This window comes from Leptomonas pyrrhocoris (assembly GCF_001293395.1).
Source record: "Leptomonas pyrrhocoris isolate H10 chromosome Unknown, whole genome shotgun sequence".
NCBI lineage: Eukaryota > Euglenozoa > Kinetoplastea > Trypanosomatida > Trypanosomatidae > Leptomonas > Leptomonas pyrrhocoris.
The window spans coordinates 599,210-627,141 of record NW_015438357.1 but is presented as its reverse complement, the minus strand read 5'-3'; the positions used below and the strand labels follow the sequence as shown (position 1 = coordinate 627,141).

At 54.5% G+C, this 27,932-nt stretch overlaps 14 protein-coding genes across 26 annotated transcripts; all 14 read left to right on the top strand.

Moving 5' to 3' along the window:
* Positions 1–442: 442 nt before the first annotated feature.
* ABB37_00183 (putative Adp-ribosylation factor) lies at positions 443–1,224 on the top strand (the record flags this gene model as incomplete). 3 transcript variants are annotated; one of them, XM_015796288.1, is made up of 1 exon in its annotated part: positions 443–1,224. In XM_015796288.1, exon 1 carries the CDS (start codon positions 664–666, stop codon positions 1,222–1,224), a length of 561 nt encoding a protein of 186 aa, XP_015664296.1. In that variant the 5' UTR covers positions 443–663. The 3 variants fall into 3 exon arrangements, with proteins under 3 accessions (XP_015664296.1, XP_015664295.1, XP_015664294.1); XM_015796287.1 differs by having other exon boundaries at positions 448–1,224; XM_015796286.1 differs by having other exon boundaries at positions 453–1,224.
* A 323-nt stretch (positions 1,225–1,547) lies between these two features.
* Positions 1,548–2,964, top strand: ABB37_00182 (hypothetical protein; the record flags this gene model as incomplete). 2 transcript variants are annotated; one of them, XM_015796285.1, is made up of 1 exon in its annotated part: positions 1,548–2,964. In XM_015796285.1, exon 1 carries the CDS (start codon positions 1,600–1,602, stop codon positions 2,962–2,964), a length of 1,365 nt encoding a protein of 454 aa, XP_015664293.1. In that variant the 5' UTR covers positions 1,548–1,599. The 2 variants fall into 2 exon arrangements, with proteins under 2 accessions (XP_015664293.1, XP_015664292.1); XM_015796284.1 differs by having other exon boundaries at positions 1,579–2,964.
* A 495-nt stretch (positions 2,965–3,459) lies between these two features.
* Positions 3,460–4,118, top strand: ABB37_00181 (putative coatomer zeta subunit; the record flags this gene model as incomplete). Its single annotated transcript, XM_015796283.1, has 1 exon — positions 3,460–4,118. Exon 1 carries the CDS (start codon positions 3,555–3,557, stop codon positions 4,116–4,118), a length of 564 nt encoding a protein of 187 aa, XP_015664291.1. The 5' UTR covers positions 3,460–3,554.
* Positions 4,119–4,943: 825 nt separating this feature from the next.
* Positions 4,944–5,650, top strand: ABB37_00180 (putative mitochondrial hypothetical protein; the record flags this gene model as incomplete). Its single annotated transcript, XM_015796282.1, has 1 exon — positions 4,944–5,650. Exon 1 carries the CDS (start codon positions 5,042–5,044, stop codon positions 5,648–5,650), a length of 609 nt encoding a protein of 202 aa, XP_015664290.1. The 5' UTR covers positions 4,944–5,041.
* Positions 5,651–6,430: 780 nt separating this feature from the next.
* ABB37_00179 (hypothetical protein) lies at positions 6,431–7,244 on the top strand (the record flags this gene model as incomplete). The annotated part of the gene is made up of 1 exon (XM_015796281.1): positions 6,431–7,244. Exon 1 carries the CDS (start codon positions 6,522–6,524, stop codon positions 7,242–7,244), a length of 723 nt encoding a protein of 240 aa, XP_015664289.1. The 5' UTR covers positions 6,431–6,521.
* A 587-nt stretch (positions 7,245–7,831) lies between these two features.
* On the top strand, positions 7,832–9,862 carry ABB37_00178 (Trk system potassium uptake protein (HKT1); the record flags this gene model as incomplete). Its single annotated transcript, XM_015796280.1, has 1 exon — positions 7,832–9,862. The coding sequence occupies exon 1, from the start codon at positions 8,096–8,098 to the stop codon at positions 9,860–9,862; it is 1,767 nt and encodes a 588-aa protein (XP_015664288.1). The 5' UTR covers positions 7,832–8,095.
* Positions 9,863–10,315: 453 nt separating this feature from the next.
* Positions 10,316–11,324, top strand: ABB37_00177 (putative mitochondrial Prohibitin; the record flags this gene model as incomplete). 2 transcript variants are annotated; one of them, XM_015796279.1, is made up of 1 exon in its annotated part: positions 10,316–11,324. In XM_015796279.1, the coding sequence occupies exon 1, from the start codon at positions 10,407–10,409 to the stop codon at positions 11,322–11,324; it is 918 nt and encodes a 305-aa protein (XP_015664287.1). In that variant the 5' UTR covers positions 10,316–10,406. The 2 variants fall into 2 exon arrangements, with proteins under 2 accessions (XP_015664287.1, XP_015664286.1); XM_015796278.1 differs by having other exon boundaries at positions 10,328–11,324.
* Positions 11,325–12,224: 900 nt separating this feature from the next.
* On the top strand, positions 12,225–14,363 carry ABB37_00176 (hypothetical protein; the record flags this gene model as incomplete). The annotated part of the gene is made up of 1 exon (XM_015796277.1): positions 12,225–14,363. Exon 1 carries the CDS (start codon positions 12,270–12,272, stop codon positions 14,361–14,363), a length of 2,094 nt encoding a protein of 697 aa, XP_015664285.1. The 5' UTR covers positions 12,225–12,269.
* A 480-nt stretch (positions 14,364–14,843) lies between these two features.
* ABB37_00175 (hypothetical protein) lies at positions 14,844–15,762 on the top strand (the record flags this gene model as incomplete). Its single annotated transcript, XM_015796276.1, has 1 exon — positions 14,844–15,762. Exon 1 carries the CDS (start codon positions 14,974–14,976, stop codon positions 15,760–15,762), a length of 789 nt encoding a protein of 262 aa, XP_015664284.1. The 5' UTR covers positions 14,844–14,973.
* Positions 15,763–16,141: 379 nt separating this feature from the next.
* ABB37_00174 (putative 2-oxoisovalerate dehydrogenase beta subunit mitochondrial precursor) lies at positions 16,142–17,295 on the top strand (the record flags this gene model as incomplete). The annotated part of the gene is made up of 1 exon (XM_015796275.1): positions 16,142–17,295. Exon 1 carries the CDS (start codon positions 16,192–16,194, stop codon positions 17,293–17,295), a length of 1,104 nt encoding a protein of 367 aa, XP_015664283.1. The 5' UTR covers positions 16,142–16,191.
* A 1,105-nt stretch (positions 17,296–18,400) lies between these two features.
* Positions 18,401–21,192, top strand: ABB37_00173 (phosphatidylinositol-specific phospholipase-like protein; the record flags this gene model as incomplete). The annotated part of the gene is made up of 1 exon (XM_015796274.1): positions 18,401–21,192. The coding sequence occupies exon 1, from the start codon at positions 18,934–18,936 to the stop codon at positions 21,190–21,192; it is 2,259 nt and encodes a 752-aa protein (XP_015664282.1). The 5' UTR covers positions 18,401–18,933.
* Positions 21,193–21,751: 559 nt separating this feature from the next.
* On the top strand, positions 21,752–23,382 carry ABB37_00172 (pyruvate kinase; the record flags this gene model as incomplete). 5 transcript variants are annotated; one of them, XM_015796273.1, is made up of 1 exon in its annotated part: positions 21,752–23,382. In XM_015796273.1, the coding sequence occupies exon 1, from the start codon at positions 21,883–21,885 to the stop codon at positions 23,380–23,382; it is 1,500 nt and encodes a 499-aa protein (XP_015664281.1). In that variant the 5' UTR covers positions 21,752–21,882. The 5 variants fall into 5 exon arrangements, with proteins under 5 accessions (XP_015664281.1, XP_015664280.1, XP_015664279.1 ...); XM_015796272.1 differs by having other exon boundaries at positions 21,756–23,382; XM_015796271.1 differs by having other exon boundaries at positions 21,759–23,382.
* Positions 23,383–24,441: 1,059 nt separating this feature from the next.
* On the top strand, positions 24,442–26,840 carry ABB37_00171 (pyruvate kinase; the record flags this gene model as incomplete). Of its 3 annotated transcripts, none has more annotated exons than XM_015796268.1 (1): positions 24,442–26,840. In XM_015796268.1, exon 1 carries the CDS (start codon positions 25,317–25,319, stop codon positions 26,838–26,840), a length of 1,524 nt encoding a protein of 507 aa, XP_015664276.1. In that variant the 5' UTR covers positions 24,442–25,316. The 3 variants fall into 3 exon arrangements, with proteins under 3 accessions (XP_015664276.1, XP_015664275.1, XP_015664274.1); XM_015796267.1 differs by having other exon boundaries at positions 25,044–26,840; XM_015796266.1 differs by having other exon boundaries at positions 25,114–26,840.
* Positions 26,841–27,273: 433 nt separating this feature from the next.
* Positions 27,274–27,830, top strand: ABB37_00170 (histone H4). Of its 3 annotated transcripts, none has more exons than XM_015796265.1 (1): positions 27,274–27,830. In XM_015796265.1, exon 1 carries the CDS (start codon positions 27,356–27,358, stop codon positions 27,656–27,658), a length of 303 nt encoding a protein of 100 aa, XP_015664273.1. In that variant the 5' UTR covers positions 27,274–27,355; the 3' UTR covers positions 27,659–27,830. The 3 variants fall into 3 exon arrangements, with proteins under 3 accessions (XP_015664273.1, XP_015664272.1, XP_015664271.1); XM_015796264.1 differs by having other exon boundaries at positions 27,300–27,830; XM_015796263.1 differs by having other exon boundaries at positions 27,350–27,830.
* Positions 27,831–27,932: the final 102 nt, after the last annotated feature.

Sequence of the window (27,932 nt, the reverse complement as noted above, 5' to 3'; positions counted from 1 at the left end):
GTAGTAGTTAGCAATATTTCTTTCTCTTCACTCTTGGTAGCTAGGAAAATAAGCATATATATATATATATATATTGAGTCCCTCCTGTAGTGCTGAAAAGCGACGCAGGTGGCGAAAGGGTGGCCGCAGATTGATTGTTAAGACACGTGAAAGCTATTGCCCCATTCTCGCATGTGATTCCACCCCTGCGTTTCTCTTCATGAGCGAAGGCTACTTTGTTGTTTACCTTCTTCAAGTGCCACGTGAACGGCACGTCTTTCTTTGATTCGACTTCATTGGAAGAAAGGGCGTTCGAGTTGGATAGTTGTGCCCAAAAAGCACCGGTAATTGCGCGTGCGGCTTTTTTGTTTGTGTCCTCCTGTCGTCTCCTTTACGCAACTCCTGTTCTCGAATTTGCTCTCATTGTATTATCTGTGTGCCGTGCTGCTGTCGTTAATGCTGAGATTAGGTTAGCCGGCAACCGTGTGGTGTACCTTCCAGTTCAAATACAGTGTGCCCCGTTACCCAAAATACACACTCGCACATTCACACGCATACATACGCATATCTGCCTAACTGCGTAAAAGAGACAAGCACCTAAAGCCATACACCCATTTTAAGGATACCTTCACACAGAGGCACAAGAAATTATTTTTGTTTTCATTAGGTCAACAACAAAAAAAGATGGGTCTTCTTTCCATCATCAAGAAAACAAAACGCAAGGAGCACGAAATGCGCATCTTAATGCTTGGACTCGACAACGCCGGCAAGACGACCTGCATCAAGAAGTTTTGCGGCAAAGACACCAGCTCCATTAGCCCTACGTTGGGATTTCAAATTACTGCCTTCACGTTCCGTGATTGCACCCTCAATGTGTGGGACGTCGGCGGCCAGCAAAGCCTGCGCAGCTACTGGCGCAACTACTTCGAGAGCACAGACGGCCTTGTCTGGGTGGTGGACAGCAGCGACGTGGAGCGGCTGCAGATGTGCAAGGAAGAGTTGCACCTGCTTCTTCAGGAAGAACGTTTAGCCGGAGCGAGTCTGCTGGTGTTTTTGAACAAAATCGATATCCCTACGGCGCAGTCGCCGCAAGAGATTGCGCGTCTGCTTGATGTGGATGCCATTCGGCAAGGGAAGCGTCACGTTCACCTGTGCGCGTGCAGCGCGCGAACGGGCGAAGGGTTGCTAGAGGGGATTTCGTGGATGGTGGACGATGTGTCAGAGCGCATGTACTTTTCCACGTAGGCATTCGAAAGACATTTCAGAGGGCGTCGCTGGGTTGTCCATGCCGGTGTAAAGCTGCCACAGCATGTGGCATGTGATGTTACAGTATCACCACATAAAAAGAATATACGAGCACGTATGTAAAGGAAAAGCATTCTGCTGATGGCTGAGCCACCAATGTTTTGCCGATTCATCTTTTCTGGCGGGTTTTCTTTAACCAGATGCATTGTTAGAGCTGCAATCGGTATGTTGATGTTGCGTCACATTCAGCTCGGACTCCGGATTCCGTTAAAGAAAGGCACCTGCGTACTGGACTCCATATCTCTTCCTCTTTCCCATCATAAGTTTTTCCTTTTCCTTTTTTTTTTAAACACAGAGCTTTAAACGGAGAGCAAAATGTCGTTTCAGCTTCACATGGTCGCTGTCGATCTGGTTGCTGCTGGCATTGTTGCTCTCCTTATCCTTTTTCTGGCTGTGTACGTTGTGTGCCGGTACAGTGCAGAGGAGGAAGACGGCGACGCGTGGCTTCCGCGGGCACTCGTCGTCCTGACACTTAGCGTGGCGTGCTACATGGTACTGCTGCTTCCGTTGGAGGTAGCACTTAAAAATGAGGAGCCGGCGCTCAGTTTGTTGTGGGCGTGGATAGGAATGCTTTCTGCTGCTTACTTTCTGCTGTTTGTTGGAGGCCCGTACGCTTTTGTGTTCTACGAGAGCTGGTCTCCGCACCAGTCCAGCGTGTGGGACCAGGTACGGCCTGCGCTGGGGATGGTGGCGGTCGTGAACGGAGTGTTTCTTCTTTGTTTCGGGGCGCTGTGGCTGTGGGGCAGTCACGTCGACCGAAAAGACGGCACCCTCACGCACGTGATGCCGTTTGAGTACTTCGCTGCGACGGCCTCCAGCGTTGGCTGGGCGGTCTTCTTCATCTTCGCCGGCGTAGGGCTCGCCGCGGTACCGGTGCAGGGGGTGGCAAATTTCCTGCATCGCCCACGACCCATCACGCATACCGAGTACGAGCTGGCAAAGGTGAAGCTGAGCATGGAGGTGCAGCACCTCCTCCGTCGCGGCCGCCAGTTGGATGCGGAGGTCGGGGGTGGGCGCCCGACGCATCGACAGCGTCAGCGGATGCTGATGTTCAAGCGCGAGGTTCGCGATGCGGAGCTGCAGAGCGAGCGCAACGAGATCGCGTTTCGTCTTTCCGGGTCGGTCATTTTGCGGTATTACTTGATGGCAGCGTTGAGCGTCGTCAACAGCGTGGTGACCCTGCTCTGGGTGCTGCACATTTTTATGTGGAACGTGCTCCAGGTGTACCCGCTCCTCGACCGTATGCTTGTGTGGCTCGATCATCTTCTCCCCATGCTGGCCACACTCGTGTACGCGTATTACGCCTTGTACATAATGTGGTGCACCCTTGCCGGCTGCACCACAGTGAGTGGTAACCTTCTTGTATCTGTGGTGTACCCACTTCGTGTGCGTGGCACCATGCTGAACGCCCTTCTTTTTAATGCACTGCTCGTGCTGTGCGCCAGCTTCGCCGTGCTGCACCTGTGTGCGGTGAGCTTCTCCACCTATGCTGCGACAACAACCATGCACCGCGTCTTTGCCGTCACCATTGCACACATGTACGGGATTCAGTACGTCTCGCTGTACCTCCAGTACGCCCTGCTGTCTGTGTTTGTTCTCTCGATCCCATGGCTGCTGTTTTGCCCGCAGTGTATGTCAGGAGAAACGATTGACGAGGACGAGGTTGACTCTCTCATCTAGAGGAAATGTGGCTGGTGATATCAGGAAAAAGGAGGAAGAACGACAACGTGTTTTCTCGAGCAATCTTATTGTGAAATACATACACCGTCTGTTTTTATTATTATTTTGTTTTCATGTCTCCACTTGCCTCCTTTTTTTTCTGCTCTACGTCGACAGCGCTTTTGCTTTTGTTGTTGTCGAAACGCTGTTGAGGAGAACGCTGCAATTCTTTTAGCTTCGTGATTGCTTTCCTCGCTCAATGTATCTCAAAAAAGAAAAACCGTTCGGGTTGAGAGCAAGCGAGTGAGGTATTTTCTGTTGCATAAACACGCTCTCTGTCTCTCGTGTTGTTGTTGTTTTGATTTTCCCTTTCTCGTCTGCTACACGAGGACGACTTTGCCGAACCTGTGGTGGGGATCGCAGGTGGGTAAGCCTCAGCCCTTCCACCTCTCCTTATTCTCTCCCTCCTTGCCTTATGCTCTCGCTCATTGCTCTCTCGCTATCTTTCCACTGCCAGTCGGCCACCTTCAAACGTGTAGCCCTTTTCCACGACAGAGCAAAGCTTGCGTCTCAGCACATTGTTCCCCCCTCCCCCCCCCTCCAACGCACAAATGGAGCGGATGGCTTTCTTGCACCGTGTGCAGGCTGTGATCGTTCTCGACAGCAACGAGAGCCGCGTCTTCACTAAGTACTTCGTGGGCGAGGACACGCCCGAGTCGTCCAAGGCGTTGGCGCCGCTGGAGAAGCAGCGCGCACTGGAGCACAACATCTTCCAAGCGATCCACGATTTTCGTAATCGCACCCACGTCACCTACGAGAGTGAGATTCTCGTAGTGGACGGCCACGTGGTAGTCTTCCACGTGGGCGAAGATGTCACGGTAATCGTGATGGGGGCGGGCAACGAAAACGAATTGGTGTTATGCAGTGTCTTGACGGGGCTTGTCGATGCGCTGAAGCAGGAGTTGAACGTGCCGTCGTTGACGAATCGCGTGCTTTTGGAGAACTACTGTGCGCTTCTCATGACGGTCGACGAGATGCTCGACGAAGGCATCATTCTAGAAACCGAATCCGAAGCCATAGCAACTTCGCTGGAGCCCTATCTGATCGACAAGAGCAACGAGACTGCCCGGGCAGCCATTTCTAAAGTCAACAAGTATCTCCAGGACAACTTGTAAAAACAAAAAAAAATTTTGTGCTGCGAGACCTGCCTGTTTTCGTTTCAATTTTTGTCCCATTACCTGATACTTTGCTGTTGTTTCTTTCAGTTTGTCTTTGCGTACTCTCTGGCTTTAAGCGGTCGTCTTCTCTTTCGTCGCATCTTGTAGCATGGTTTCTCCATTGTTTGTAACTTGTAAAAAACGCGAAAGGGTATTCGTGAAAGCTTTCGTGAGAGCGTACAACCGGCCACTTGTGCTCGATGTGGTCTGCCTACCGTTCTTCCGCCGGGAAGAGTTTTTCTTTTTGAGAAGCCGAAACCGCGAGCCCAGAAGAAGCTGTACCGGGGTGTGGCGGAGAAATGTGGTGTGTTGCGACACGCCATTTTGAGCTTTTGGTGTTTGCATGTAGCGATATACCAGATGAAAATACCAACTCAGCGACAACACCAAAAAAAAAAAATAAGCGGCAGCAACAACGACGGAACGGTGTGTTTCGCACGGTGAAGGGACATATATGTATATATATTTTCTATCACGTCCACCTCACCAGTGACTATGTGTCCTGAGTTTTATTCATGTGTGCTCCTTCTTCTGCGTGATGCGGAAAACGGGGTCCGGCTGCTTTCAGGATTTACTTACAGAGGTGGGGTAATTGCGTAAAGTAGTTCATTGCGGTGTGGACTACCTTACCCACACCATATCTTTCTCTATCCAGGCTTCCTGGAATCCCCTCTAGAACTACGCTTCACGCCTTCCTTCTTTCTTTCTGTTCTTGGTTGGAAACGGTTCTTGCGTCTTGTAATACACAATGCATGGTTTGACATTTCCTTCCCTGCGCACACAGTAAATTTAGGTTAATTAGCGCTGCGTCGCAGCTTTACAGTGTTCAAATTCGCTTCCCCGTATTTGCACGTCCCCCTCCCCCCTCTACTGCTGCGAAAATGATGAAGCCGACGTCCCCCAACTTCATGGCGCAGGGTATCTGGGCCGGTTTCCGCTACTACATCGGCCACTTCTTCTACCCGAATATGTACCGCGAGTTTCTCTCGGTACAGAACGCCCACAAGATAGAGCGCGCGCTCCGCCTACAGAAGGCCATTAAGGCGAACAAGGTGGACTACCGCGCCCTCCTTGCCCTCCCCGTCACCGACCACGCCCACCCCTACAAGATGGAATACCCGTGGGAGAAGATTATGCAGAGCGACCCCCGCGACTTAGGCCTCTACGGTAAGTGGTACGCGAGCAAGATGATGTGCTTCTACGAGGGTTTGCAGTTCCACAAGTGGGGCTGCCTGCAGGATGACCTCATCAACGCGCACGGCTGGTGGAACCGTGCCGCCCGCACCCGTGCCCCGAAGGACAAGATCGTGCACGGTGACCGCCGTGTGATGCGCGCGCGTGTGTTGAAGGACAAGTACATCTACGAGCCGAAGGACCGCTGGGTGCACCCTGCCGACAACGTGGCCTACTTTGGTCCCTACGTAATGATGGTGGCCGACGAGTGGGAGGAGAAGTGGGGCTTCTTTGCCGGCCAGGAGGTGGAGTACTAAAGCAGTGAAGCATGTTGTTGCTCTCTCGAATAGGATATTTATAAAGCAAAAGCGAAGGGAGGAACATTCACTTATTATCTTATTTCTTTTATTGGTTAATTTGTAGTAGGTAGGTGGTGCGGATCCCTTTTTTTTTTCCTGTCCCTTTTTCGTGTCACCTCTTTCTTTCTGCGAGGGAATCCCGTAATTAGCCGCCAGCGTTGCGGCACGTGCTCATAACAGGTGCGCTCAGCACCTCGTTGTGATTCTGGATCATGGACAGCCTCGAGACTTCTTCACTTTCTATGAGCTTCTTATCTGTGGTATTCATGTAGTCACTAGTATTAAAAAGAAAAGAAAAGAAAAAATCTGTTTGCTAAAGTAAACGCGTCAACACCAACTTTCCACACAGCGCGTGGTGCTTGGTGCGATGATCTCGCGTGCGCAACACCTGGATTTGTACCCTTTGTGACGGCCCTCCTTTTTTTTTTGCCGCACAGGCTTAAGTGGTCATCTCTTGGTGGATCACTAACAAGGAGAGCGAGAGAGAGAGAGAGGTCGAAAAGAAAACTACTTCTTGTCTAAATTCAGTTTCAACACCATTACATTATACGTGTAACAGTGAGAGGCGTTTGCTTCTACTGCTGCAACACTTCTCTCCACTATTCTCACACCGTTCTCGACTCCTCATCTTTTCTCTTTTTTTTTTCTGTTTCTTTGTAACACGCGCATTAAATCTCGCCTGCATTTTTGCTTTGTTTCACAAACTGCGTTGTTGCCCGCTTTCCGCATCTCCCGCAAGAAAGTGACGGCTTCTCTGAGTACGATTCTTCTTTACTGGCGAGAGAGACCAAGAACGGTGTGGAACGAGGAAGGTAGTCCGCGACATAAGATGCAGCGACTCACAACCGCCGGCCCCTACGTCACGGCGGACAGGACGGTCAAGCATCATCAACTGCGCTGTGAAGCCGAGCTTTCGGGAACGCTTGAGTCCCTGGCGAAGGACGCCGCAAGTCAGTGGAGCTCGCTGCAGCGCGCCAAGGCGCAGTCTCATCTGCAGGAGCAATCCAAAGCTTTCTCCACCGAGCAGCAACATTTTGAACGCCTTCTGGAAGCCCAGAGGGTGCGGTGTCAGCGCAGCGAAGCCGCGTTGGCGCGTTTCTCTGCAAAAGAGGCGGAAAAGCTGAATGCTCCGTCGGGGGCGCGTGTCACCCCTCAAGGCAGCCTAACTGCAGCGACGAGGAGTCGCAGTGAAAACGTTGACCGCCGTGTTCGCAGAGAAGCGGACTGCCTCCTCACCCAGGAGGCGGCAGCACTGGAGAAGGACCAATTCGGCATAACGGTGCTACAGTGCGAGCTGGCAGCGGAGCAGCAGCGGGCCACCACGCAAGTGCGTCTTCTGGAGAGTGGCATGGTGGCTGCGCAGCGACGGACGCAACAGCAAATTCTCAAGATGCGGCGCACCGGGGACGTGTCGCGCGCGACAGCCGATGTGGCGCACCGCGGTGCGGCGCTGGAGGCGCGTGTGTACGGGGATGCCTATCGAGTTCCGTCGCTGTGCGAGTACTATGGCCCGTTGCTCGAACAGCCGACGTCGGCGCCCCCTGCAGCGTAGCGTCAGATGACAAAAAGATAGTAATAATAGAGAAACATTATACATTTTTCCTTCTGTAAAAAAACCGTAGATGCGCGTGTTCTTTTTTTGGCTACAAAACTATTTCTGGGTCTGCTTTCCATGTGCAGAAAGGCGGCTAAATCTTCTTTTGCTGTTGTTGACCACGCTACTATGACTTCGATGTACACTAGAACCGGGGTTGGAGTTTTCGTCTATCTGCCTCTCTCATCTTTGTGTTTCTTCTGTTTCTCGCTCGCTCACTTGTACTTTTATCTTCCTTTTTCGCCCCTCTGCGCGGAAACAATAGTAATAACGATAGTAATAATAGTAGTCTGCCACGTGGCGTATCCATTCGGGTCATCCTTTGCACCTGTGGGTGGTGAAAACAGTAGAAAATGTGTTTGCCACAGCCCTACCGTTGCATGTTGTATCTCAAAGAAGAAACACCGCTGTGTTTCTGCTGATCACGGAAGCGCTGCAAGTCTCCTATATGCGTCGCTTCCTGCACCTCCTCTGTGTTGGCTCTTTTTCTTTTTGGACCGGGTGTTGAATTTTCGTGCTGTCTTTTTCTTTTTGCTCCTGTTTCAGTGCGTGCACTGACGCACCAAATTGGGAAAGTAAACATATATAGGTGAGGTGCGGCGCATACATACACGTACACAAATCCATACGTAGATGAAAATAAACAGATTGGTGCTTATTTCCGGAGCTGATCTGTTAACGTGACGCGTGCTCTCTACTCGTTCCTTGTAAGAATCTACCAGTTTGTTTCGCACCCAATACGCTTGGAAGCCCTCTCCTTTTCGTTGTTGTTGCTTCTCTTCCACTTTTTCCCTTCTCCCACATATATAATGCCTCCGCTGATGTCCCCATTTGAAGGGACAGGGAGTCAACGTCAGCCTAACCCCACCCAACCGCATGATGAGCAGCGCAGCCTCGCTTCACGCAGCTCGCAGCTTCTCTTCGAGGCCCCAGTGATGCTCTCGCTGAGTCCGGACCAGAGTCAGCGCATTCTGATGTTAGAGTTCTTCAAGCGGTGGTACTTCTTGTGTCACTTCGTGTACATTTGCGTGTGCGTGTCCATCGGTGCGGTGGGCCTGCTGCTCCTGGAGGCGGATATTTCTGTGGTGGACGCCGTCTTCATTGCGACGTCGTCCGTGTGTAATTGCGGATTACAGACGGTGGACGTAGGCGCGTGGCGCACCTCGACAACACTCTTCCGTCACTTGCTGCTGCTTACCGGCGGTGTCGTCGTGACGAGCAGCTTCCAGCCACTGCTGCGGCTCTTCATGCTCCATCGCATGCGGGATGTTTTTCTTCCCGAGGTGGAGGACACGCCGCTCGAGGCGCAGCTGCGCGCAAAGAAACGCGAAGAGGCCCACCGGCTCTACTACACCGCACTCATCAGCGCCGTAACACCATTCGCTTATCTTGTGGTTGTGAACGGCGTAATAATGGCTCTTCTCTTTTGCTTCAACACCTCCCACCTTTCTGGGCTGCAAGTCTTCTGCATGACTCTTGCGTCCTTCCATAGCTCTATCTTCCTCCCCATGGAGGCGTACGCGAATGACGTCGCCGTCGCGGGACTCGTGGCCGTGGCATGCGCGCTCGGCTTCACCGCCTTCCCGGTCGTGCTGCGCGGCTTTATGTGGACGGAGTGGACAGCGGTGCGTTTCGTACGCCGTGTGGCTAAACCGATCGCGCGTTGCGTGGAGCTGTGCCGTAAACGGCCCGGTCGCACCACCGAAGTCGATGACAACGGCGCGGAGGGCACCAGCGAAGTGGAGGACGATGCGATGAATGTCGGCCTGTTGCGGACAGGGCAGCAGCACCACCACAACAGCAACGATACGCCCCACGCCCCGTTCCTGGTGCAGCTGCGCGACGTCGATGTCGCCTTTCAGGAGGTGCTGCGCTCGACCGAACCAGGGGCGTTTCACCCCTTTCTGTTCCAGCCCGGCGAAACGGGCTACCTCGGTGCGGCGTGGTGGGCGCTCACCCTCGCGCAAGCGTTTCCCTACTGGTACGAGCAGTGGGACGGAGTGCTCCACCCCTATCCGTGGCCGTACAAGATTTACATCTCGCTCTGCCAGGCCGCCGTCGTGCGCTTCGCCGCGGCGTCGTTTCTGCCGCTGCTGGATTGCAGTAACGCGCACGTCGCGGTGACCATATTGGCCATGTTCCTGCCAGCGCTGCCCATCTCGACGGACCGCACGTATCGGAAGTGGAAGGAGATGTTTCGCACATCGATTGTGCGGCTGCTCACGTCCCGGCTGTTTTGGATCTTTATGGCGATGGTGCTGGTGCTCTTTGTGGAAGAGCAGGATATGCGCGCCAGCATCATGAACACCCGCTTCGACATGTTGACGCGGACCTTATTTGAGGTGGTCAGCGCGTACGCCGGCTGCGGACTTTCACTTACTTTGGCTGGCGCCACCGTCTCGTTTGTCGGCCTCACGAGCACCTTTAGTAAACTGATCATTGCCGCTGTCATTTTGGGCGGACGACACCGCTTTGTCGACCTCGGCATCGACTTGGGATTTAGCACGCTGGGGTCGCAGGTGAGGGCAGTGGCGGAGCCTCGACTTCCACCAGCCTCACCTTTTGAAGCGCATTAAGAAAGAAAGAAAAAGCTATTCTTCGGACAGCGTTGTTTCCCTCTTCACAGTCGACGTGTTTTTGAACGTGCGTTGTCCGTATCTTTCCCTTTTTTTTTGCCTTTGCTTGCACTTTCCTCTCGCAAGGCTGCTATCTGCACTGTGCTTTACGTCTCACAACTTCCTCAACAACCACGAATGGTAACAGTTAAAAAAAGAAAAATGCCAAGAGGAGTACCAAAGTAACTGACGCGTGAACCTGTTGAGCCGCAGTAAGTATCGTCTAATAAATCCCAGCACGGGTGGCTGACAAACATTTCTGTGTTCTCATTGTCAGCCCATTTCCACAGAAGATCTCTTTCTTCTTTATCTTCGCCCCCTTCGCAACACCGGAGAGGACTCCATTTGCTATTGTTCTTAGCTTTCTTTCTTTGTTTTTTCTTCTCTCCTTATGCGTACCTCGTAACGCGATCGGGTTCCGACGAAGCAAAGCTACCACTGTGCGTGTTCGTGGATATCGAAATCTTATCTTTTTTTGTCTTCTTGCATTTCACGCTTTGACAAGATGCCGCCGAAGGTACCACCGCAGCCGGACTTCTCCCGTTTGGCCGCCGAAATGCGGATGAGGATGAACGCGTACGGCGGCTTCGGCAACATTTTTGGCATGTCCGCCCTGATTGGTCTGGGCGGCGTCTCCATCTACGCCCTCTGCAAGTCCGTCTACTTCGTCCCCGGCGGCTTCCGTGCCGTGAAGTTCAACTGCATCACGGGGTTGTACAACCAAACCTACGGCGAAGGCGCCAACTTCGCCATCCCGTTTCTCGAGACCCCAGTGGTGTTCGACATCCGCAACAAACCGATCGAGGTGCCCACCGCCAGCGGCAGCCGGGACCTGCAGACGGTGAACATGGCGGTGCGTGTGCTCTACCAGCCAAACGTGGACAATTTGCACCACATCTACCGCCACATCGGCGTGAACTACGCGGAGACGGTGCTGCCCTCCCTCATTAACGAGATTATCCGCGCCGTGATTGCGCAGTTCAACGCGTCGGACCTCCTCATCAAGCGTCCAGAGGTGAGTCACCGCATCGGCGTCATGCTGGCGGAACGGGCCAAGCGCTTCAACATCGACATCACCGATGTCTCCATTACGCAGATGTCTTTTGGTAAGGAGTACACGAACGCGGTGGAGGCGAAGCAGGTGGCGCAGCAGATGGCGGAGCGTGCCAAGTTCCGTGTGGAGCAGGCGGAGCAGGAGAAGCAGGCGGCGATCCTGCTGGCCAAAGGTGAGGCGGAGGCGGCTATCCTCGTCGGCAACGCTGTAAAACGTAACCCGGCGTTTATCGAGCTTCGTGGGCTGGAGGCAGCGCGCGCGATTGCGAAGAGTCTGCGCGAACACGGCCAGGGTCGCTTCTACCTGGATAGCGATTCTCTTTACCTGAATGTGAAGGACCTGAAGATTAACCACGGCACCACCAAGTGAGAGTGTGCATGATTATACATATTCTCCTCATGGGTGCCACGCGACACCGTTTGAGAAGCCCGTTGCACGTTCGTAGTCAGTTTTTGTTTTTCTCACATTTGTTGTTTTGTTTCTTTGGTGTTGTTGTTGCCGCGACATTGCAGACCTGCGTGTGCTGCGGGGTAGACAGACGGGAGCGAGAAGGGACGACGTTGCTTGTTGTACGCAAAAGGAGGAGCTCTCCATGCTCCTTTCCTCAATTACTACTTTCAAGGCGACAACGGCGCCTTTCCTGCTCATCTTCCTTCGTTTTCCCTTTTTGTTTTCGGGACCAGCGTGGTGTCGCTGCCGTGATGCAGCAATCTTGTCCGCAAGGGAAAAAAAATAAATGTTGTGTTCGCTCGCACGCAGGAAGGCGTTTACACATACTCCCCTTTCCTTCCCCAAGTGCGACCTTTGACTTACTGGGTGTGTTGGTGTTGTAGTTGGATCGCCGCACAGAGCAGCTCGTTTTTGGTTCAGTTTGAATTTTTTTGCAGTTACACCTCATTTTGAAAGACAGATCAACTGGGTTCGACGTATATACATATATGTATGTTCGGGTGAGTTTCAGTACCCTAAAACAAACACCTTCACAGGGAGGAGCGCCTACACTTCGGCGCGCACGCTTATTGTATCAGTTTTTCCTCCCCGTTTTTTTTTTTTGAAGCTAGGCTTGCTTATTCGTACTGCAGTACTTCGCTCTTCCCTTTCCGCTGTCAGCCCTTTTTTTTTTTAGGTGCAGGAAGGGACTTGCAACATGCGTCATGTGAAGACTTCGATGGTGGCGGTCGCCTCTTTTTTTTCTTCTCTCTTCCTTCGACTTTCGGATTCACGTTGCTCTCTTCCTCGACTTTTTCCGCACAATAAACACCCGCTTTAGAGAAAGGGAAAAACAAGAGTTAATCTAGCAAGTCTCCTCTTCAGATGAACGCAAAGGAGGTCTGGAGTATTCTCCTCTGTGCGGCGGAGGCTGCCGCTAGGACGATCGAAGGAGAATTGGCGGTGGCCATTGAGGCCATCGTGGAGGAGCAGCTGTCCCACAACGCACAGCTGACGCCACCGGAAGTTAGACTCGTCCGCCATGCCGCCTTCGACCTGTCTCGATTTGCAACTCTGTGCGACGGGGCTTTTAAGGGCTACTGTAGCTGCTTCAAGCGCAACGGCAGTCACAGGGCAGCAATGTACCTTATCGCCTACCTCATCATCTTTCAATACCACACCCTTGGCGAGTCGGCGGTCTGCGAACTCCTCGACGGGTGTATGTCACATCCCCGCCTCTGCGAGTATCTGCAGTACCTCTTCACCACAAGCCTCGTCACGCAGTTCTCCATCCCGTTGTGGCGCACCACCTACGATGACCCGTTTGTGCAGCAGCAGGTCATCGCCCCGCTCGCTGCTGCGGCGAAGGATGCCGGGGGCGACGTCGCCGGGTGGCTGCGGAGACACATTTCCAGCACAACGGGACCCTCCCCCGACTCCTTCCTCCGCGAGACTCCCGCTGCTTCTGCGCAGGCTCCTCGCAGCGCCACCTCCACCACCAACACCGTTAACAGGAAAGCGGGTCGCCCGCCACAGCTGCACACCTCCGCCCCCGCTCGCCGTCCTTCGCATGAAGCGTGCGAGATGGCCGTGACGGCCCCGGCGCCGACGCGGCTGCCGCGAATTAAAGACGCTCAGCTGCCCTCTCGCCCGAGGGCGGCCAAAGCCCCAACAAAGCCAATAGGCTTTACGTTCCACCAGCGTGCTGCCTCTCCCGGTGCGACGGCTGCTGCTGCGAGCCCGTCGCCTTCCGCCACGGCCACCATCACCGCCGTCGGAGCCGCAGCAGCGGTAGCCGCCGCCACAACATTCAACAACGACAGCGCTGACACAACGCCTCGGCCGTCGTCCTCGCAGCTGCGCCGCATGCTGAACACCTCGCGGACCGTTCCCACCACGACCGCTGTGTTGCGCCGTGAGGCCTGCATGCGAGACCGCCAGCGCACCCACGCGGAAAAGGCACTGACGGAGTTGGAGGTGGTCGCCCGCGATGCAACAGAGTACGAGTTATGGCGCCAGGCGCAGGCCGAGGAGGAAGAGCGGGCGCGCGAGATGCGCGTGGTGCAGCGCCACCTGGATGCCGTCGAGACGGAGGAGCGGCGACGTACCCGCAGTGCCCACGCCGCAGAACTGCGTCGACGTCGCTTTCGGAACTTGCGCACCAAGTACCAAGAGGAGTTGGAGGCCAGGAAGTCGGAGGAGGCGGCGGCGCGGCGCCAGCAAGAGCAGGCTGCGCAGCACCAGCGCACCCAGCAGCTGTACGAGCGAGTAGCGGCGCTGGAGCGGACGAACGCCACGAAGGCCACGCTGGCAGCGCAGGTGAAGCAGGAGTCGGAGGATCTGCGTGCCGCGGCACAGGAGGCAAAGGAGGAGCGGCAGACGCAGCAGGCGTTGCTTATTCAGGAGATCCACGTGATGCAGCAGCGCATCCGCGAGCGGAAGGCCCGCATGGGGGAGGAGCGGCGACGTGCGTGGGCGGACGGCGAGGTGGATGCAGCACTGGGCCGCATGTCCGTCGCGGAGCTCCACGAGGCGCTGGAGCGCATCCGCGCCGAGGACGCCGCCGAGATGGAGGCGCGTCACGCGTACGTGACGACGACGCGCGCACACGCCCAAGCGGAGCGCGATCGCCTGGAAGAGGAGTGCGCCAGCGCGCGCGAGCAGCAGCGGCAGCGCCGGCAGTCAAAGCAGACCCAACGCGCCGAGCACAAGGCCGCCGTGGAGGAGGCGCGGGCGAGCCGGGAGACGGCGCGCATGATGCAACTGCACGAGAAGTTGGAGGCGAGGCGGCAGGAGGCGCGTGCGGTGCAGCGCGCCACGCGAGAAGCGGAGCGGCAACGGCGAAATGAGTCGTTGCTGCGTGCGCAGGACAGCACCTCGATGGAGCAAGGTCGGTGGCACCACTACGAAGCTGGCCTCGTCCGCCGCTCCAAGTGGGAGCAGCAGCGGACCCTTCAGGAGGCGCAGAACTCTGTGTGAAAATCCCATGCCGACATGTATATTTAAGTGCAAGACTGCTGCAAGCAGCCGTTTGCATCACTGTTTTCCATTTGCGTCGGCCTGTTGGCTACTTTACCCCTCTCACCGCTCTCGGCACCAATATATATACTTTTCCTTTTATTGCATGTACACTGTATTTACTTATCTCTTTCGACTCTGAAGTAATAATCGAAAAGAGATATTTGAGGCAAAAGAAAAAAAGCACGTTTCCCTTTAGTTGCAGAGCCTTGTAGTTGTGTCGGGAGATACGATCATCTTGTCTTGCGTTCCTACGGTCTACAGAAACACGGCAGCGCAACGGGTACCCGTTGCGTCCTCTTCCCATGCATTTCTTGTCTCTGCGTTACACACACACACACACACACACAACAGCAATAGCGGAAACAACAAAAAAAGAAAAGAAGCGCCTCGTTCTATCCCTTTTTGCTCTCTACCGTTTTTCTTTTTGCTATCAATGCAGATCAACAAGGGCGTGAGTGATTCTTATGTAGAGGTTCGATGTGACCGCCCCTTCAGTCAAACAAGCAAAGAATTAAAGGGGACATTACAAAGGAGGGGTTGCACAAACACCTACGCGCTGGCCTTCTCAATGTTTCACGGCGCCAAATCAGCACCAATTCGACGCGGCGGAAGCACGACGGCGAAGGCCGCAGAGCCGTTTGATCCCGCTGCGTACGCGGCTCTCATCGCCATTTCTGCAGCCGAGAAACGCCTACGTGCGTCGCACAAACGCGACGCGTCTTCCTCCACGGCGCGGCCCTCCTCTGTGCATCGCACATCAAACTACGGGCCCTCACCAAGCCCGCACGCAGTCGAGCTCACTTCACCACCCGCGGCACGTGACAGCCGTCGCGTGGAGGAGATTGTGGCGAGGTACCGTCCACCGACGCGGCCAGCTGCGCCTCCGGATGCGGTCGGCCCCTCCTACACCCTTCTACAGCAACTGGCGTTAGAGTCCGAGTCGAACTCGAGTGTCGCCTCCGATGTAACGGAGCCCGCAGGGGCAGCAACAGCTGCAGCAGAACAGGAAGAAGAGAACGTCACACCGGTGGAGATGTCAGCAGAGCGAGACTCGTCGACGTCGACACTCCCGCGCTCACGTTCACCACCCGCTTCACCGCCCTTTTCGGATGTGCGTGGCCCACTACCACCACCGTCGTCGAACACGCGAACAGCTGCTGCGACTGCGAGGAGCGTGGCCGATATTGTGAATGAACTGGAAGACGACGAGGACGACGATGCCGCCGTCTCGTTGCGTGACGCGTCACCGCTGCGTGAACAAAGCGTGGCAGGCACGGCGGGGATCTCGTACCGTGTCTCCACCGCTGAGGCCGTCCACACCGTCGCCCAGCAGCTTAACTTCGCCTTGTATCAATAGAATAGACAAGAGAGCGAGCGAGCGAGAGAGGAACAGGAGCTGAACGATGACTGTTTGTTGCAGTTGGGGTCGCTCCTCTCTTCCGTTCACTCGCGGCACACCAATCTTCATCTGCTTACGTTTCCAATGACAACACAATTCCCATTTAAAAATATCCCCCCTGACGAAACACACGAGGCATGCTCTTTATGACGATCCTGTGACGATGGTGGCAGCTTACGCCGAGAAAGCGGAGCTCGTAAAGGCTGTCGTTCTCGTGCTTCTCTTTGCTTCTTTCTCATCACGACGTGCTATTTGGTGCGGAAGGTGTTCCACTGATTCCATGACACGTGTTCGATCCCCCCTTCTCTCTCTCCACTACGTGTTCTCTCTGCCAAAAGGACGTGTAGCTCCAATCACCGTCTTCGTCTTTACCATTTAGCGATCCACATGCGTCGTGTCTTCCCCAGTTTACTTCTCGCCGGCGTAGGCAGAAACGCCGCCACCGCGGCCAAGCGCCACGCCAGCATGCAGCCGGGCGAGTTTCGTTTCCCTCCGGTCGCCGGTGAAGAGGAGGCGACGCGGAACGGAATCAAAATGAACCTTTTCCAGGCCATTAACTCCGGCCTCGACCACGCCCTCTCCAAGGAGAAGACGGTGCTGCTCGGCGAGGACGTGGCGTTTGGCGGTGTCTTCCGCTGCTCCCTCGATCTGCGCAAGAAGCACGGGGCGCACAAGGTCTTCAACTCCCCGCTGACGGAGCAGGGGATCGTGGGCTTTGCAGTGGGCATGGCGGCCGTAGGGTGGCACCCCATCGCGGAGGTGCAGTTTTCGGACTACATATTCCCCGCATTTGACCAAATCGTGAATGAAGCGGCGAAGTATCGCTTTCGCACCGGGGGCAGCTACCAGTGCGGCATGCTCATCCGAGCCCCGTGCTCCGCCGTCGGACACGGCGGCCTCTACCACTCGCAAAGCGTGGAGGCCTACTTCAGCCACTGCCCGGGTCTGAAGATCGTCATGCCGTCGACGCCGTCGGAGGCGAAGGGGCTGATGCTGAAGTGCATGGAGGAGAACGACCCCTGCCTCTTTTTTGAGCCGAAGATTTTGTACCGCAGCGCGGTGGAGGAGGTCAACCCGGACTACTACACGCTGCCACTGGGCAAGGGGCGCGTGCTGATGGAGGGGCGCGACCTGACAATGGTGACGTACGGCTCGCAGGTGTACGTGGCGGCCAAGGCGGCAGAGATGGCCAAAAAGGAGGGCATCTCGGTGGAGCTGATCGATTTGCGCAGCCTACTGCCGTGGGACCGTGAGCTGGTGGCCAAATCGGTGCAGAAGACAGGGAAAGTGATTATCACGCATGAGGCTCCCAAGACGAGTGGGTACGGCGCTGAGCTTGTCTCTAGCATTACGGAGGACTGCTTCCTTTCTTTGGAGGCCCCACCGACGCGTGTGTGCGGCCTCGACACACCGTTTCCGTTGCACGAGCGGCTGTATCTGCCGAACGAGCACAAGCTGCTGGACGCCATCAAGTCCGTGGTGCACTTTTAGCACGGAGTAAAAAGAAAAAAACTGAAGAGGTGTTCTGCACTTCGCATTCTTTTTCCTCTTTTCCCCTTTTCTGAAATCCTCCTGCTCACTTTCAATTCGAGCATTTTTTTTTTTGTGAACGTCTAGCTGGCTCGCTGATGGGTTTCTTTTCTTTTGTTTTGTTTTTCTGAGAAGTAACACTTACTGGGCGAACACCGATGTTTCGCAAACTCTTTTCTCACGTCTACTTTTTTCTCTCTCTCTTCCTTGTTCTTTTTCTATCGTTTTGCGATCGGCTAAGCGCTTAGATGCGCGCTCTTCTTCGGTGGTGTTGTTGATGTCGATAAGGATTCGTGGAATTGCGCCTTAATTCTTCTCTTTTTCTGTTTTGTTTCGGTTTCATGGCCATGGTGCGCTTTGGCCTGTTTTCTCCGGTTACGAACTTTATCGTTGCTCTTCCTTAACTGGCTCTTGGCATCTTTGTAAGATATCCTCTTTGCGCGTTTGTATGTGTGTGTGTTGGGGGGAGGTAAGCATACCGCTTAGTACGAAAAGAGGAAGAGACGACCACAGATGAAGGCTGCGGAGTAGCGCTATAGGTAACATGTAGGTTTCTCAAGTGCTGAGAGCGTGCAGCAGAGCAGTTCTTCCACTGCGTGCCGCTTCCTACTCGAAAGGAGAAAAGGTGTTCTCGAAAGGACCGAAGTCAGCAGCCAAGGGTGCCTGCACGGTCGTGTCGATAGCGAATAACGCAGCGAATACATGTAAAATGAAAAGAAAATGAGACAATGCATAGGAAAAAAACAGTAGCTCCTTTTTTGTGTGGGTTGCTTTTCGGATGGGCGTACCCTCTTTGTTGGGTATTTACCCCTTTATACTACACGGCTCGAGAGGGAGGATCTCAATATCGCGGCGACGTACTGAGCTTTTCCACGGTCAACGGCAGGAAAACTTCACCCCACAAGGAATCATATCCGAGGTCCCGCTTTCTTTCTTTCGTGTTATTATTATTATCGTACACATCTCTAAAAAACAACAACAACAACCTTTCAACTCTTTTTCTGTTCTCCCCCCTCTCTCTCCAACATTTCCGCTCATTTTTGTTTGGTGCCTTCTTCGCTGCACAGCTTCTGGCAGCACTGTGATGAAGAAGTGCGGAGTTTCTTCGCGTCAGTGATTTCTATTGCCTTTGTCATTGTTGTTATTCTATATAATTTTCTGTTTACTATTTTCTCTTTTTCGAGTGTTTTATTCTCGCTAAGCCCAGTGTAACGGGCTATTCTTGCATTGAATAGATCCTTCGGGACACTCGGAGAACACAGCATAAAGCGTCTTCTTCCACGATAAAGAGAACAGAGAAGGAAAAGTTGATCTTTCTTCTAGAAAGGGGTCCTTTTGACCGTCTTTTTGGTTTTCCTGCCGTTTTCTGTTTTTTCTTGTTTGCCCTTTTTTTCCAGTTGTTGGACGGGCTGTAGCAAAACACAAACTCCATTTTTCTTGTAGCTGCGACTAGCGGGATCAACCATATGTGAGGCAGCGACACTCGTAACGGAAGAGAAAGAAGAGCAATAACATCAAAAGAAAGAATAATTACCTTCTCCATATAGCTATTGTTTTTTTTTCCCTCTTCTTTCTTCTTTTCTCCGTCTCGCAACATCCATGTCGTCATCCTGGTCAGGTGACTACTCGTGTGACTCTAGCGCTGAGCGGAGCTACAATGACCTTGTGAGCGACCTGCATGGCAAAGGCGTGCCGATGCTGCGGATCACAAAGTCTTACACGCTCAAGAAGATAATCGTGCTGTTTTCGAACATGAACGACGGACTGCAGTACCTCCCAGCGTCAGACAAGCACAGCTCGTTGCTGTTCGCGAACATACGGGCAGTTCACGCATTGCCGCGCTCAGACATCGTGTGCCACAAAGCTCGCCTGAGCCAATTCCAGCACTGTCTGGAGGTGGTGACTCAATTTGGCTGGTCGTGGTATTTGATCTGCAGCACGGAGCTCGACCGCGGAACGTGGCTGGACTTCCTCGAGAAGCGGCGGCGGTTGTACTTAGCCGAGAGCCGCACCAACGTAGCGGATGTGAGCATCGCACGGTACTGGTCGTCCGCGGCTCTGCACGGCAAGTCCACGCTCTCCTTCAACGAAGTCTCCGCGCTGTTTAACAGCCTTTTCGGTTACATACCCCCGGATGATTTCGCGAGCCGTTTCCGCGTATGCGATTCCAACAACAATACCTACCTCGACTTTGAGGAGTTTCGCACCCTCTTTATCCTCTTCAATGAGATTGATGTGATCAAAAAAATATACACGGCGGAGGTGGCGGACGCGCAGAACGGTATGTCCGCGCAGGAGTTTACGCAGTTTTGCGTGAAGAACGACGTCGGCGGCAGCACGACCCCGATGCGCTGCGCAGCTCTCTTTCACCTCTTCACCAATCGTCAAGCGGAGCGTCTGAACATGACGATCTTCACCGCATTTTTACTCCACCCAGAGCACAACTGTGTGGTGGACCCGCGTCAGCTGCGCGTGGCCGACGTTATGGACTTTCCCCTCAATCACTACTACATCAGCAGTTCCCACAACACCTACCTGCTGGGCAATCAACTGAACTCGGCGAGCTCCTGCAGTACCTACCGCGACGTCCTCCGCGCCGGTTGCCGCTGCGTGGAGATAGACTGCTGGGATGGGCCAGAGGGGCAGCCCATCGTGTACCATGGGCACACCATGACCTCCAAGATTCGCTTCGATGACGTGATCCGCACCATCGACGCGCACGCCTTTCAAAACCCCGAGACGGAGGCGAACGCGCCGTGGAATCCGCGGGAGTTTCCAGTGATCGTCTCGCTGGAGGTGCACACGAGCGGGGAGCAGACAAATCGAATGGCGGAGATAATGCACGACGTCTTTGGAGATCGCCTCTTTGTATCGAAGCAAAACGTGTCGGCCTACACCCCGGCGAAGCTGAGAGGCAAAATTCTTGTGAAATGGAAGATGAACGCGGCGGGCGTGGAGGAGGTGAAGGACACGACGGGCAGCGGCATTCGCCCTGACCGGCGAAGTTCACCGCGCGGCCCGGGTTCGACCCTCTCTGCCTGCGCCTCCATCGGCTCCGTCAGCACGTCCACGTGGGGGGCGCAGGAGCAGCCGTACCACGTCGAGAGCTTCACGGAGGGCGAGGCAGGGCGTCTCGGCATCGTAGAGCCGGTGAACTTCGCACGACAGAACAGTCGCATGCTCGCCCGCACCTACCCCCTCGGCACCCGTATCGACTCCTCCAACTACGACCCGATGCCAATGTGGCGGGTGGGCTGCCAGATGGTCGCGCTCAACTGGCAGACACGCGATGACTTTCTGCGCGTGAATGAGGGCTTCTTTGGTCATCAAAACGGCGGCTGTGGGTACGTGCTGAAGCCGCCGTATCTGCGCGATGTGGGGCTGGAGGCTCAAGCAAGCCCCTTTGTGCTCGTGCTGCGCATAATCTGCGGCTCGCACCTGCACACCACCTTTGACGGCGTCGAGGCGACGCACCTGTCGTTGCGCGTGTGGATCCACGGGACCCTCTCTCCAGTGGAGATGCCCGTAACCCCCGCCTCTGTGTACCCGCAGTGGAACGAAACAGTGAAGCTGCGCGGTGAGTACAAGGAGCTGGATGTGCTGTGTATCAAGATCGTGGCCCGTGCAGCCAACGGCAGCACCTGCGAAGTGTGCACGTCCTGCCTGCCTGTGAACGTGCTGCGCTGTGGCTTTCACGCCATTCCTGTTCGGCACCAAAAGGGCGGTCAAGTGGCGGACATCGCCTCCGTGTTTTGCCATGTGAACTTCGAAACACTTCGCACACGCAACGCCGAATCGGACGACGCGTCAGCGCGCCTACAAACCCGTGTCGCACCCACGACCCGACGTGTTTCGTGAGAGGTTTTCTTCCAGCCCATGTATGCATACTTCTTCTCCTCTTTTTGCTGATTGAAACGGGGAAAACCACTGTGTCCGATGCACAACAACAAAAGGTGTCGAGCTGGGCGTTGCTTATTATTATCATGCTTTTTCCCTTCTTTCCAACATATCGGCCCCACCATCTGCTCTTGACTTCTCTATCAGCTATTTTGTCCTTCCTTCGCTCTTGCGTATGATACGTATTGTCTTTCCCTGTGCGCATCGACAGTGGAGCGAACCGTCACAACAGTTCGTAACAAAGCCAATGAGGTTTGCGAAGGAGCACTGGCTGCCTTTGTGTTGACCTATACAGGCGTCTCGATTGTACCTACTTCGACGACTTGTATTATTTCGAAAGGTGAATCACTGTTCACATTAAAAAGACTATAAAAAGCGCAGCGACGCATCATCTTTTTTTTTTCTTACCTGCGCACATCTCTTCAACGCAAAACCCTTCTCTCCCGATCTCTCTCCCTCTTTTTTCATGACTCTCCCTCCACCTCACACGTCAACTGCTGATGCCGCACTTATCGACAAAGTTAGTAGTTTTACTGCCATCGTCTTCCTTCCTCTTCCACTCCGGACATCAACAATTCCTTTCTATTCCTTCTCATACACTTTGTGAGCTACACACAAACACCCACAAAAGAAACAATAATACCTTTCACAATGTCGCAGCTCGCCCATAACCTGACGCTCTCCATCTTTGAGCCGTTGGCGAACTACCGCGCCAACCGCATCATCTGCACCATCGGCCCCAGTACGCAGAGTGTCGAGGCACTGAAGGCTTTGATCCAGAGCGGCATGTCCGTGGCACGCATGAACTTCTCGCACGGCTCGCACGAGTACCACCAGACAACCATCAACAACGTGCGCCAGGCCGCCGCGGAGCTGGGCGTGCACGTGGCGATCGCGCTGGACACGAAGGGGCCGGAGATCCGCACGGGCCTGTTCGTGGGCGGGGAGGCGGTGATGGAGCAGGGCGCGGTGTGCTACGTGACGACGGACCCGGCGTTCGCGGACAAGGGCACGAAGGACAAGTTCTACATCGACTACCCGAACCTGCCGAAGGTGGTGCGTCCCGGCGGCTACATCTACATCGACGACGGCATCCTGATCCTGCACGTGCTGAGCCACGAGGACGACCTGACGCTGAAGTGCACGGTGGCGAACGCGCACACGATCGCCGACCGGCGCGGCGTGAACCTGCCCGGGTGCAACGTGGACCTGCCGGCTGTGTCGGAGAAGGACCGCGGCGATCTGCAGTTCGGCGTGGAGCAGGGCGTGGACATGATCTTCGCGTCCTTCATCCGCAGCGCGGACCAGGTGGAGGAGGTGCGCAAGGCACTTGGGCCGAACGGCCGCGACATCATGATCATCTGCAAGATCGAGAACCACCAGGGTGTGCAGGACATCGACGCGATCATCCACCAGAGCGACGGCATCATGGTGGCGCGTGGCGACCTTGGCGTGGAGATCCCGGCGGAGAAGGTGGTTGTGGCGCAGAAGATCCTGATCAGCAAGTGCAACGTTGCGGGCAAGCCTGTGATCTGCGCGACGCAGATGCTGGAGAGCATGACGTTCAACCCGCGGCCGACGCGTGCGGAGGTGTCGGACGTGGCCAATGCGGTGTTCAACGGTGCGGACTGCGTGATGCTGTCGGGCGAGACGGCGAAGGGCAAGTACCCGAATGAGGTGGTGCAGTACATGGCGCGCATCTGCCTCGAGGCGCAGAGCGCCATGAACGAGTACGTGTTCTTCAACAGCATCAAGAAGCTGCAGACGATCCCGATGAGCGCGGAGGAGGCCGTTTGCAGCAGTGCCGTGAACTCCGTGTACGAGACGAAGGCGAAGGTGATGGTGGTGCTGAGCAACACCGGCCGCAGCGCTCGTCTGGTGGCGAAGTACCGGCCGAACTGCCCGATTGTGTGCGTAACGACGCGCCTGCAGACGTGCCGCCAGCTGAACGTCACGCAGAGCGTGGAGAGCGTCTTCTTCGACGCCGACAAGCTCGGCCACGATGAGGGCAAGGAAGACCGTGTTTCGTTGGGTGTAGCGTACGCGAAGTCGAAGGGCTACGTCCAGCCCGGTGACTTCTGTGTGGCCATCCACGCTGACCACAGGGTGAAGGGTTATGCCAACCAGACACGTATTCTTCTCGTAGACTAAGCGCGGCTCCATCCATGTTGACGTTGCTGACAAGATAGAAAGAGGCGAAGTTTTCGAGAAACATAACAAAGAAGCAAACGACGTGCAACCAAAAATATTTTTGTTTTGCTTACGAGCAAGGACGTAGCGATTTTTTTTTTTGCTTGTTAGCGTTTTGACGACTCGTGCTTTTTGGGGTGACTTTTGCTTCGTGCTAAAATCGGAAAGCATTAGTTTTCCTTTTTCTTTTGTTTACCCGTTTCTCATTTTTCTTTTCATAACGTTTCCTCTGCCTTTGCCGTCTCTTACGAACGTGTTCCGACTTGAAGCTGCTTCTTCAACTTATCGGCCGCTTGTTTTCCTATCATCTTTCTTTTTCTTTTGTTGTTTCTGATTCAAAGGTCGCGTGAAGAAGAACGCCGCCTATAGAATTGCGGGGGATACCGAACTCACGCATCTTGCTGATAACCAATGCATTCCCCACCACAGAGAAAACAAAATCCAAAGATGGAACCCAACAGAACAAGATCGATCAAACCATGAAGACGGTAATGTAGCGGCAGGAAAGCAACAACGTAAAGTTACCCCCAATGCGGAAAGCGAGCGACATGAGCAATAAGAAATGGGAAAAAAATCGATCTCCTGTTCAAGCGTTGTGTTTCTTTATTTCTCTCCTTCCTGGCGATATATCAGTTGGTGAAAGGACTTCGATCTTCTCCTGTGATCCTCGTCGCTGTATTGCTTGCTTATCATATATATGAAGGTTAGGACACATCCTTATCTTTCTTGTTTGTGTTTCAAGACTCTTGCCTTCGAATCTGTGCTCTACCGAGTGCCTCAAAAGCCCTTCCTTGCGGTGAATAATGTAAACATGATCTTTGACACTTATACCCCTGCATGTCCCTCGCCGCATCCCCATTCCCTGTATGGTAAGCTAAGGAGAAAAATAAAGTGAGATGGAATAAATAAAAAAGAAAACTTTCGTTTTCTCTCCCCCTTTACATTTGCTTGTACGTTAACGTTTTCTGATTTGAGAACGAACTTTCCACCTTTCTTTTTTCCCCCCTCTTCACTGTCCAAGAGCAAAGCAACAAATAGAAAGCCGGCGAATGCCCTTCTTTCTTCGTGAGATAAAGAATCAAAAGACGATGTGGTGCGTTTTTTTACCATTTTCAGAAAGTAGACGATTGCACGTAAAGAACCCTCGCTAACAGACTCGGCTGTCGTGTCACTTGGAGACGAAGTGAAGGGCACGTGTGCGCTTCAGATTCCCATGAATAAAAAAAAGTGACGTCCGTAGTCGTACATGCATTAACGGCCAAAGGAAAAGCAATCCAATTCTAATGAGCACAGAAACGATGATATTTGCGGCTCGGCAGTTATTTTCTCTTTCCACCGTATTGCTTAGGTCGAAAGACAGATTGAATGCTGTGCGTTTTGAGTCAAGAAGACAAAAGAGCAAAGGAGATTTCTTTCGGCAGCATGAAAATGAAGGACCATGAGGCAGCGTTTTTGTGCTGTTCTTTTTCCCTTTCAAGTTAGGCACGCTGATAATCTGTTCAAGACTCAGTAAAATTCTTTCACGTTTGTGTATCTCTCCGCATGCGTGGCGTTCTCCTTTGGCGCGATCACTACCCTGCTTTGAGCTTCATCACGCCTTTCCTCTCTTTTTTCTTCCCCCAGATTTCTCTATTCTTCTTTGTCCTGTTTTGATCTGACTTTTCTTGTTACCTTCCCAACAACACCGACGAAGAAAAACTGTGCGACACTTCTTTTTACGCGATCCTGTTTATGCGCTAGACCGTAGGAAGCGTCGCCAGATTCCGTGAGCGGAGAGAACCACCCAAATTCGCTTTCCGACTCAGCATGCATCGCTCCGTTTTGTTTTCGTTTCTTTTCCCATGCGCTGAACTTCAACATTCATAATAATCATCGTAATTAAAACACACATACTAATGCTTCGCGCGCGGTGTGTCCGCCTCTCCCCGGTGGGGCACAATCTGACACTCTCCATCTACCACTCTTCACCAATCTACCGCGCCAACCGCATCATCTGCACCGTCGGTCCCAGCACCCAACATGTGGTGGCGCTAAAACAGCTGATGACAAGCGGCATGTCCGTGGCGCGCATGAACTTCTCGCACGGCTCGCACGAGTACCACCAGACGACCATCAACAACGTGCGCCAGGCCGCCGCGGAGCTGGGCGTGCACGTGGCGATCGCGCTGGACACGAAGGGGCCGGAGATCCGCACGGGCCTGTTCGTGGGCGGGGAGGCGGTGATGGAGCAGGGCGCGGTGTGCTACGTGACGACGGACCCGGCGTTCGCGGACAAGGGCACGAAGGACAAGTTCTACATCGACTACCCGAACCTGCCGAAGGTGGTGCGTCCCGGCGGCTACATCTACATCGACGACGGCATCCTGATCCTGCACGTGCTGAGCCACGAGGACGACCTGACGCTGAAGTGCACGGTGGCGAACGCGCACACGATCGCCGACCGGCGCGGCGTGAACCTGCCCGGGTGCAACGTGGACCTGCCGGCTGTGTCGGAGAAGGACCGCGGCGATCTGCAGTTCGGCGTGGAGCAGGGCGTGGACATGATCTTCGCGTCCTTCATCCGCAGCGCGGACCAGGTGGAGGAGGTGCGCAAGGCACTTGGGCCGAACGGCCGCGACATCATGATCATCTGCAAGATCGAGAACCACCAGGGTGTGCAGGACATCGACGCGATCATCCACCAGAGCGACGGCATCATGGTGGCGCGTGGCGACCTTGGCGTGGAGATCCCGGCGGAGAAGGTGGTTGTGGCGCAGAAGATCCTGATCAGCAAGTGCAACGTTGCGGGCAAGCCTGTGATCTGCGCGACGCAGATGCTGGAGAGCATGACGTTCAACCCGCGGCCGACGCGTGCGGAGGTGTCGGACGTGGCCAATGCGGTGTTCAACGGTGCGGACTGCGTGATGCTGTCGGGCGAGACGGCGAAGGGCAAGTACCCGAATGAGGTGGTGCAGTACATGGCGCGCATCTGCCTCGAGGCGCAGAGCGCCATGAACGAGTACGTGTTCTTCAACAGCATCAAGAAGCTGCAGACGATCCCGATGAGCGCGGAGGAGGCCGTTTGCAGCAGTGCCGTGAACTCCGTGTACGAGACGAAGGCGAAGGTGATGGTGGTGCTGAGCAACACCGGCCGCAGCGCTCGTCTGGTGGCGAAGTACCGGCCGAACTGCCCGATTGTGTGCGTAACGACGCGCCTGCAGACGTGCCGCCAGCTGAACGTCACGCAGAGCGTGGAGAGCGTCTTCTTCGACGCCGACAAGCTCGGCCACGATGAGGGCAAGGAAGACCGTGTTTCGTTGGGTGTAGCGTACGCGAAAAGGAAGGGGTATGTGGGGACTGGGCAACTGATTGTTGTCCTGACTTCTGCCCACGTAGAGCCTGATCGCACCGGGGGCTTCACCATCGTAAGGGCCGAATAGTCTGCGCTGATGCGCTGTCGCAATACGAGAGAGGGATCAACGCAGCACAGCATCTAGTTGGCACTGCCTTACTGTTATTTGTAAAGAAAAACTGGTAGCTTTCTTTTTATGAGGCAAATATATACACTCCTCAAGAGATGGGCTGTTTATGCAGCTGGTGATGCGTACATCACACGATAATAATAGTAGTAGCAATACGAATCAAGTGCCTCTTAATGTATCTCTGTGTAGTGGCTGGTGGTGCTTCTGATAAAAGCGGTTGGCAGCGTCACGGTCTATTGATCGTCTTGTAGCTTTTCTTTGTCACGCAGTTGTCCAAGGAGGGAAGCAACTGGCGTTTGCGTGGGTGTTTAACTTTCCCCCGTTCTTCTCCCTCTTCGGCGTATTCCATCTCTCCTTTTTTTTTTCGCGGCTCCTCGCGCGCACCCACGCAGTTTCGTCGCTCTCACGGTTTTTTCAGTTCGCTCTACTTCATCCACCAGACCACCTCTTTTTTCTCTTTCCACACAGCAAACATGGCCAAGGGAAAGCGCTCCGCTGATGCCAAGGGCAGCCAGAAGCGCCAGAAGAAGGTGCTCCGCGACAACATCCGCGGCATCACCCGCGGCTCCATCCGCCGCATGGCCCGCCGTGGCGGCGTGAAGCGCATCTCGAGTGAGATCTACGAGGAGGTGCGCCGCGTGCTGAAGGCCTACGTCGAGGACGTCGTGCGCTCCAGCACCGCGTACACCGAGTATGCGCGCAAGAAGACGGTGACGGCGTCGGACGTCGTGAACGCGCTGCGCAAGCGCGGCCACATCCTGTACGGCTACGCGTAAAGCGCCGGCCATCTGGCGTGGCATTGCGACGGCTGCTCTGCACCTTCACGCGTTGTGGTGCAAAAAACACTGCACACCATAGATACATTTTGTTTCCTCGTTTATACACCCACTCCCCTCTATTTGTTTGGAATGTTCGCCCTCCTTTAATGGGGAGTTCAGAAGATCGAAAGTTCAAGTTGGAAAAGAAATGCCTAATGCAGCCAGCTCGCGCCACCAGGTGGGCGCGGGTGGCTCCAGGTTGTGCCTGCGCGGCCCGGGCAGACGCTTTTGG